Source organism: Electrona antarctica, assembly GCF_951216825.1.
Source record: "Electrona antarctica genome assembly, chromosome: 20".
Lineage (NCBI taxonomy): Eukaryota > Metazoa > Chordata > Actinopteri > Myctophiformes > Myctophidae > Electrona > Electrona antarctica.
In genome coordinates, this window is record NC_136801.1 from 42,652,787 (window position 1) to 42,662,600 (window position 9,814).

The 9,814-nt window shown below is 40.1% G+C and overlaps 1 protein-coding gene across 1 annotated transcript; it reads left to right on the top strand.

The window, feature by feature from the left end:
- The first annotated feature begins 2,816 nt into the window (after nt 1-2,816).
- LOC306913195 (uncharacterized protein) lies at nt 2,817-7,413 on the top strand. Its single transcript, XM_079489783.1, has 6 exons — nt 2,817-2,951; nt 3,112-3,224; nt 3,510-3,667; nt 4,200-4,332; nt 4,429-4,584; nt 6,433-7,413. The coding sequence occupies exons 2-6, from the start codon at nt 3,192-3,194 to the stop codon at nt 6,733-6,735; spliced, it is 783 nt and encodes a 260-aa protein (XP_079345909.1). The 5' UTR covers nt 2,817-2,951; nt 3,112-3,191; the 3' UTR covers nt 6,736-7,413.
- The last annotated feature ends 2,401 nt before the right edge of the window (nt 7,414-9,814 follow it).

Genomic DNA, 9,814 nt, shown 5'->3' on the forward strand with positions numbered 1-9,814 from the left:
AAACTGTCAGAATTTACAAGACATTTTTTTAAATTTCGAAGTCAGGCCAAAATGGGTTAAGTAGAAGTCATGGAATCATTCAAATCCCTTATCGTTGCCCCTTATGCCCAGCGCTATACAGTATATTGCTTCATAATAGCCTTACGGTCTTATGCTCATAGCCTTATATGGTCTTATGCTCATAGCCTTATATGGTCTATGCTCATAGCCTTATATGGTCTTATGCTCATAGCCTTATATGGTCTTATGCTCATAGCCTTATATGGTCTTATGCTCATAGCCTTATATGGTCTATGCTCATAGCCTTATATGGTCTTATGCTCATAGCCTTATATGGTCTTATGCTCATAGCCTTATATGGTCTTATGCTCATAGCCAGAGTGCAGAGAGTGTTAGAGGGGCAGGGGCTAAAATCTCGTATAAGAGGTGCACTTTTGCACACAAAAAAAAAACGCGTTGAGAGATTGTAGATCAGCTATTTTTGGGGCGCAACCCAGCGCTCTTTAGCTAGAGATGTGGGGCTCCATTTTCGTCACCGCTAAACCCCTTATCCCTAAACTTCTTTGCCTTTTTTTTTTACTATTTTGAAAAAAAAAATTGAATAGTTCAGCTAGCCTCTACATTGACATGTTGTGAGCTTGTAGACTGGCCATTTTAACTATTCAAAAATGTTTTGCAAAATAGGAAAAAAAAAAAAGGCAAAGAAGTTTAGGGGTAAGGGGTTTAGCGGTGACGAAAATGGAGCCTGTGATGTATGTACGACATGGATTTCTAAACAAATTTCTAAACAAATTTGAACAATACTGTGTTCAAGTTCATGAGACTTCGGGAAAAAATGCAATTCTCCTGAAAGGCTGCCTTCCAGTATGGCATGGAAAGGAGAGGAGGGCATTTGCATTTCTTTCACCATAGTAAATGCCTCATGCATGCATTCATGGTCTGGAGAGGGCAGTTGTTTTACAGACGGGTAAAGGGGCAGGGGCTGAAGCCCCATTTGAGGTCTATGTGTGCACGTCCCTGCTCATTTGCGGCTCGGGCACCTTTGCTTTGGAACTCCCTACCACTGGCTCTTAGGTTAGCAGAATCAGTGTCTTCTTTTAAAACGCTTTTAAAAACACATCTATATGCCAAGTGTTTTTCCTAATATTGTTTTTAATTGTTTTATTGACCTGTTATTTTCTTCATATTTTATTGTTTCTGATGTCTTGATGTTTTGTTGTTTTGATGTTTTTATGATTCCTGTTTTATAACCTGTCTGTAAAGCACTTTGTAACTATATGTTTGGAAAGGTGCTATACAAATAAAATTCATTCATTCATTCATTCATTCATAGCAAATGGAAGATTGATGCGTTGCTGCCTTGACATCCTTGAAATGCCTTTAAATGTGCTGCGACCTACTGTATATACAAGTACATTGGATATGTCAAAAATAGTTTATCTGTCTCTCTTCACTATAACTGCCAATGAAGTTTCCACATTTATTTTAAGATTCTCGTAATCACCTATATGAGGCTGTGCATGGTTTAGCTCTGGATTAAATAAGTGAGCTGTTGAGCCCTTGCATCAGCACAAGACCAATTAGATTGGCCAATTAGATCCTTACATCGGCACAAGACCAATTCAATTGGCCAATTACATTGTCTTGACATACTGGTCCCTCGTTGTTAAGAGGCTTAAATCCAAGGGCAGGTTTCACTTTTTATGTTTTTATCACTGGGGAACTAATCTCTCATCACCTAATGCTTAATCGGTTAACTTCTTCAAGATGCACTAAAACAGATACACACTTACTTATGCGTGCACAGTTGCACACACATGAACGCACACACACTCACATGCACGCACGCCCTCACATTAGGCTATTCAGTATTTTAGTCTGACGTCATTTCGTAGTGCGATGTCACTTCCGGGTCCAAGTGGCACCAGCTCCCGTCCACATATCATTGTAAACAACCAACATGGAACCCGTGGATCTTTTTACCATAACGTCCTTTTTTAAAAAGGACCAATTGCGCGTAAAAAAGGGTCTTAATGCTTTCAAATCTAATCGAGTGTTAAGCGTAAGTCTTCTCCCAGGGGGTATAATGAAAGGTAAAGTTCAGGCGTCTATGAAAAAGAAAATATATGATGTCGAGGTGAGTTGACTAGTACAGCTTGGTGCTGTTAGGAATTCTGGCTCCTAACGTTATATACCACGTTCCGTGGCTTTTCATTAGCCTTGGATGAAGACTGTCATAGATTTATTTTATTGATAATGTAATTTATCTGACGTTTGACTCGATACAATACATATTAGCCCTGGTCCAGCCCGGGTCCACCAGGGCTAAATACATATGTCAGTCTTGATCCAAGGTTAGTTTAACATTACCTCGGGTCCATAGCCTAATGCACTTTACTATTGTTGTATTTATCTATCTATCTATTTATATTATGTATTTTATCATAAATGCAACGGCAGTAATAAAGTGCATTAGGCTATGGACCAGAGCTAGCTTTCAGTTTGCCATGATCTTCATGGTTGTTGCCACGTTCCCTGGCCTTTCATATCTTGTTCAGGTATATAAAATTATTATGCCATGTTCCCTAGCATGTTCCATGTTCTGGTTAACGAAAAAGCACCCCCCCCCCCCCCCCCCTGGGCTCTTAGCTAAAGTTAGCTTATTGCAGATGCGTGTAGACTAATATAAACAGCAGAAACGTTAGGGTTGGTGTGAGGGATATAGTTGTTTTCAATACAGGTGCATGTAGAAAAAAAGAAAGTCCGGTACAGCTCATGCCAGTGCCCAATCGGCAAAGACAAGTGCCATCATATGGCAGCTTTACTGATATGGGTGGAGAAAAACGTGTCCCGCACAGACGTGGAATGTGTGTGGACAAAGGCAAAGACACCAAAATCTGAGGAGATTGTTGCCAAGAGAGTGTCTGAGCTGATACCATCCACATCACTAGGTAAGTAATTAATGTTAAATTGCATTATTTGTAGTGTACACAAAATCCTTTACAGTTTATTAAACAGGATAAATAAAGGGGGTTTGAGATGGTATTCTGACTTGAAATGGTCTCAATTACTTTATTATTCATTTCACTATGCTTTATACTATTATTACAGCTGGAATCAAAAGACCTGTAAACCAGGAGGACAAGGAGTGGTCACAGCAAGCATTGTCACAGCTTGGCCGTTTCACTGGAATGGGGTGGCTCTTGAGTCCAGAAACACCTCAGGTAGTCTTTGGTACTTGGATTTGGCCCCCAGTCAAATCATCCCACCACACACTGAATAATTATGTACATTAATCATAATTTGAATCTTAACTGGTGTAATTAAAAGCAAACATTAAATAGTATAGGCCCATGACCAATTTGGTTTGACATAATGTAAACGACACAGATGTACAGTATGTAATCCCTTGCCATTCACTGAGATCAGATAACGTTGTATGCTTTAATTCAAAAGTATTACCCCTGAATAATACATCTCTGACACTGTGTGCTTAACTTTAAATCTAGACACTCCCTATCAAGACATGGGATGGGCTGGTGACCAGTCCAGGTTTTGCTGAAGCTGAGGACAAGGCTCTTCATGTTTTGTCATCGCTTGGAGTTACTGAAGAGCAGAAGCAGCAGATTGAGAGAGCCACAGTGTTGCAAGCCAAGAACGATTTATGGTAACTATTCAATACTAAACTCCTCAAAATTGTAACGCTGTAATGCAGGGGTGCTGCACTTTTTTGACTTGAGAGCTACTTTCAAAATGACCAGCTCAACAAGATCTACCCACGCAAAAACATATTATCCCATCGCTGAAAATAGTTTAGAAAAGTACCTGAGGGGCTTTGGAATAGAGGGGCTGGCATATGAGACAAACACACTCGGAATGGGAAAAAGAGGGGGAATTGTTATTGTTTTGTTTTGTATAACTTTGTAATGCTACTGTGCAAGTCCGCAACAGTCTTGAAAACAAAGTATTGCATTGTGGGTTTGAGTTGACAGGCCCTATTTGATGTCAATGAAGTCACGTTAATTCAAGTGGCAGATGCCTTTTTCCTTCTTTTTTTTTTAGGGCCATGTCATGTGATGTACCTTTTGGGCACCCCTGTTGTAAAGCAACTGATTTATAATTGTAATACACATGTTCCTTGCTAAAAGATGTCTGTTGTCTAGGTGAACTGTATTATATATTGGGTGTATTTATAACAGGATGGTTTATCGCAAGAAGCGGATCACGGCAAGCAACTTTGGTTTGGTCTTGGCAGCAGTCAAGCGAAAGTCCTACCCTCCTTCCTTATTCAAGACCCTGCTTGGCCAGTACAACCTCAGTAAAGGTTCTAAAGTAAGTTTTGAGGGCATGATGATTTAAACTGATGGTGTCATTGGCTATAAGAATTAACTTATTCAAGTGAGTGGTATGTTCTTCCCCCTTCTCAAGGCATGTGATTGGGGAATCACCCATGAGCCAGTGGCAAAGCAGCAATACACCGAGCAAACCGGTGTTGTTATCCAGGAGAGGGGAGTGTTCCTGTCTGACAGTGGCCTGCTTGGTGCATCTCCAGATGGAACAGTGTCTGATGATGGCATTATTGAGGTAAAATTATTTTGTATACAGTACGTACGGGCTAGGCATTTAATCAAAAATGAACAGAAATTAGGAACCAATAACTGATCCTATGAAAAAAACCACACCGATGTAAAGTGAGGGGCGCTCTTATCATCGTACATCATCTCATTCCGGCCAATCTTATGCATCCTCACTTTTGTCTTCAATGTTTGTTTACACAAAGCTGGACATAGGATGGGTTAGCGCCATATACATTAGATTTGTGGATATATATATATATATATATATATATATATATGCGCAGGCCAAAGAGAACTTCCCCAGGGAAAAGGAAGGGACCGCACACTCCAGAGACTCAGGACAAGATTAGTTATGCTTCATTTCTTTATTGCACGACGCGTTTCGCCGTTTGGCTTCGTCAGGTGCTTGCATACATGCACAGGTGTGAATTTCACAGTCATTTATAGTGACAACCCATCATCCCATGATCAGATAACTCCACCCCTATACCTATATATGGCTACACAGGTCATACAGTATATAAATGTATCAAAGCCTAGATTTAAGCTCCTTTTTATAAAATAGTATTAAACAAACAGATTAAAGGTGGCCTTACACTAGCCGATTTTTTTGTATCTGAAATCTGATAGCACCACACACTACAGGATAATCGGAGCGGGGCAGCGCAAATATCAAACATTCTTGATGTTGATCGGGCCGATCCCGATCGCGCTTTGAGCGGTCGGGCACCCCCCGAGCGTCAAAAATGCCCGATTATCGGCTAGTGTAAGGCCACCTTAAGGTGTCATGTTGAATATGTATAAATATACATTTTGTGTGGATGTAAGCACCTCATTTTTACACCACACTGGGTTTCTTGTTAAATATTGTATTGTATATATTTTCTGTCTGTTTATTTTTGAGTGGTGTAAACCACTCCTACAACTGGCTTTTTTGTGCAGAAAAAATGAGCATGGTTGCTATGTTCACCCTGTTGTAATGACGTAATGAAATCACACCCGGGTGAACAGGGTGAACATAGCAACCATGCTCATTTTTTCTGCACAAACAAAGCCAGGTAATGAAATCACACCCGGGTGTGATTTCATTACGTCAGACATGATTTCATTACGTCAGACAGACCTTACACCACTCAGTTCACACGGGTGTGATTTTATTTATATATATTGCATTTATATTGCATTCTTAACCTTCCCACTTTGATACATTTATATACTGTATGACCTGTGTAGCCATATATAGGTATAGGGGCGGAGTCACTATAAATGACTGTGAAATTCACACCTGTGCATGTATGCAAGCACCTGACGAAGCCAAACGGTGAAACGCGTCGTGCAATAAAGAAATGAAGCATAACTAATCTTGTCCTGTGTCTCTGGAGTGTGCGGTCCCTTCCTTTTCCCTGGGGAAGTTCTCTTTGGCCTGCATTTATACCTTGTCTACCAGCACCTCCCCCACCTGGATGTGCATGTGAGAAGCTATCTGTTTATATATATATATATAATCCACAAATCTACATCATCCAATAAATTCAAATAGATTTTGTGTAATCTACTAAATCAACCCTATACAATGGCATGGTGTACAAAAAGTGAAACATTTTGAATAGTTCAAATAGCCTACCTGTAATATCTACATCGACACGTTGTGAGCTTGTAGATTGACTATTTTAACTATTCAAAAATGTTTTTCAAAATAGTAAAAAAGGCAAAGTAGTTTAGGGATAAGGGGTTTACCATTGGACGAAAATAGAGCCCTAGATATTAGATTTTCGGAACTTTTTCCACTATTCTAGACCGGTCTATAAATTGCCTTTACCACAATAGTGATGTTTTGCATATCACCGACCTCTAGGTGAAATGTCCCTGGTCAGCCAAAAACAAGACGGTCCGGCAAGCAGCAGAGAGCAAGGACTTCTTTCTGCGCTTGGATACAGTGACTGGTTCCCTTACACTGAAAGAAAACCATAACTACTGGCATCAGATACAGGGCAACCTACACCTCATCGGAGCCACCACCTGTCACCTGGCTGTATGGACCCCTCTGGATTTCGTGGTCCTGCCAGTGCTGAAGGACCCAGCATGGGCTGGAAACATTTTCATTCTGGAAACATTTTATAAAGATCTTTTCCTAGAGAAAATTCTTTCAGATGTGTAAATCATACTTAAATATGCATTCATCTGCATTGCACTATTCAACACACTTCAATACTGTGTTGTTCCCAGGTGTGGGAGGTCTGCCTTCTCGGTAAAGGGGGCAAACCTTACCCATGGGACTAAAACTAGAGACAGGTGGTAATGCTATTGACGACTCAAACTATGGTTGTGATCAAATCAACTGTGCACATGTATAGTGTCTGACGTATTACTTGAGTGATTGTTTACTTCTGTTTACTTTGTTTTATAGGTCAAGGCACTTTAAGTTTGTTTTAACCCATTTAGGCCTGACGTCGAATTTAAAAAAATGTCTTCTAATTCTGTAATGTAATTGGCCGCCGACCCCCATCTGAAAATGTTGTTCCAGGGACCCCCCAGAAGCAAAGATTTGACCTTAAAACGTTTGCTCTGAAATAATATATTCAAAGATTTGCACCACATTTAAGACTTTTCAAAAATAGCAGACCTATAAGCTCAGTGCGGCACTCGGTGCTGTGAGCTTGTAGATCTGCTATTTTTCAATAGCTAAAGTATAACATAATGCTTAAATCACAAAGTGGTTCCCACCCAGAATGGGTTAAAATATTAGATGCATCTGCCTCTATTTTATGGTATGATTGTTCTGGTTCTTGGTAGTTCAAAGGTAGCTCAAAGCTCAAACGTATGTGTGCTTTTATAACTTGATGCATTGTTTTCGTATTGTCCCTGTCAAATAAACAAAAAAGCAGTGGTTCTCAACCAGTGAGTGGTCCTACACAGGGTTCCAGGTGGTCCCCAGTCAAATGGAGAGTTGGTAACCAAATGAGCATAACATTAAACCAAATGGACCCTTTACGGGTCCATTTCGTTCCATTTTACACTCAGGAATTAAATTGTTAAACAGCTGCATTACTTAATTACAAGAAGTCTACACAATTAGATAATTTAGAAGAATTGTTATTTTGATCGTTTGCCCGTTATCTCCTGATGGTACCAACATCAATACACCATGGAATTTGACAAAATCTTAACGATGAATAGCAAAATATTCTTTTGGGTCAGGATACAAAAGTCATCAAATTGTGGTCTGGGGCTCAAATACTGAATAAATAATGCACCTTGATATGAAACGGGTTGACAACCACTGCACTAGCATTAGTGCAAGTATAATATGAAGCTGCTAAACACTATGCTGTTATAAAATGTTATAAAGAAGAGAATTCAACTCTGTTAGTGTAATAAAAGTTCAGACATGAATTTACATTTCCATTTTTCAAATGTTTATTGAAAAGATGAAACTTTGCGAATAATTGGCGTTTGCAAAGTCGTTAGGCACGCACATACTTTAAGTATCTTATTGATGTTTTTGCTGGACTGAGGTGGGATATTGTCCAAAATGGTATAACATTTCAGCCTCTGAATGGAACGTTCCACATGGATCCTAGCACTGGAGATGAGTTTGTTTTTGTTTACTTCTTCCTGTGTGAACTGTCCATTGACGAGGAAAGACGGAATGTTGAGCGAAACCCCTTCTGGTAAAATGTCCCTAATTGTGAAGCCCTTGTCTGCCATCACCATATCACCTGGTTGTAGATGTTTCAGAACCCCAGAATCTGCCGTTATTGCCTTGTCTGAGGTACTCCCACCATACAGGTCACTGACAAAAGTAATCACTCCATTTGGAGCCACACCAATTAGAGTTTTCAATGTGGTTCGTCCTTTGTACTGGCTGTATAATTGGCACTGTTTGTCAAGTTTCTCACTCCTGGAGATGGCAACCTCTGTGCAGTCGAGCACAATCCTACAGTTAGGAAAGGGCCGGAAACAGTCTGGCAGAGAGGTCCGATTCTTGGCTGTGGAGGAGATGTTGTTCTCAAGCATACCGACATACAAAATGTCATACAGTGCACAAACAATGGTGAGGAAGATGTTGGTTACTGTGGCTATGCTACAATGAAATCTTTGTGCAAGGTCCATGTGGCCGGAACCAAGTCTAAGCTTCATTAAGGTCAGGAGCAACTGATCAATTAGGGGGATACTTTGGACTGTCCACTCGGAATGATACTTTAGCTCAAATTTAGAAAGAAGCGCTTCCAAAAACAGGACAGTAGCAGCATCAGGTAAGCCGGTGAAATATTGTACCTTTTCATTATTGGTGGAAATTTGACTGAAGGAAAATGTTTGCTTTTGTTTCTCCAATTCTTTTTTCAATTTATCATTTTCCTTTCTTAACATGTCATTTTCTATCTCGAGCACCACAACACTATTTTTAGTAGGCTCTCTGGAAGTACTAGGGATCTCAATCTCAATGTCAGGATTGTGTACTACTTCTTCATCCGTTCCTTCCTCTTGAACACTGGTGGTAGGGAGTGGGATCATTGCTTTCTTGCTTTTGGGTGTATGGCTGAGGTGGCCTGGAAAAGTCTTCCCCTCGTTCCATGAGAACTGTGATGGCCCAGCAGCTTTTCCATTTGGGAAATGCCAACTGCACACCCTCGAGTTGGCATTTGGGGTAAAGTTGACACGCCTGTAAATAGAATGAGAAGAATGAGACATCATATATCATATGATATGATTATCATCATGCATCATCTCGTTTTTGAGAGGGTCGAGACTTTGGAAAGATTCTACATTCTAGTCTAATGTAGTCTCTTTTGTGATTAGTATTTTATTCGATTTTTTCCACAACACGACACCAACATAAATCAACAATAATAGAATAGATATAGCAACACAATAGAACAAATGGGGCAACCAAAATTAACAGAAAAGAAACAAAAGGGAGGGGGAAACATTACATACTGTAGTGTAGATCCTTGCCTGCTCAGGCAAGGATCTACACTAATGTAATGTAGTCTTTTAATAATCGCATCAACATCTTGTAGTGTAAGGGAGGTTTAAGATAACCATGGACTAAGAATAATGGAATAAGAATGCAGATTTTCTGTACTGGTTGTGTAGCTCAGCTGACTCAAAGCCCACAGTAACTCCCCATCTCTTTACAGACAGGGTTGTAGTGCTACAGTAAATAGCTGGGAGGCTACATGTGGATATCCAAGGCTACGTTTACTCTCCAGTCTCCACTATGCCCTGATTATAAC

Excerpts from the sequence above, each read along its gene's own strand:
- LOC306913195 (XM_079489783.1), top strand. The coding sequence starts at position 3,192 with ATGGGGTGGCTCTTGAGTCCAGAAACACCTCAG. Across the intron at positions 4,333-4,428 it reads ACCTCAGTAAAGGTTCTAAA|GCATGTGATTGGGGAATCAC; the intron begins GTAAGTTTTGAG and ends CCCCTTCTCAAG. Across the intron at positions 4,585-6,432 it reads CTGATGATGGCATTATTGAG|GTGAAATGTCCCTGGTCAGC; the intron begins GTAAAATTATTT and ends ACCGACCTCTAG.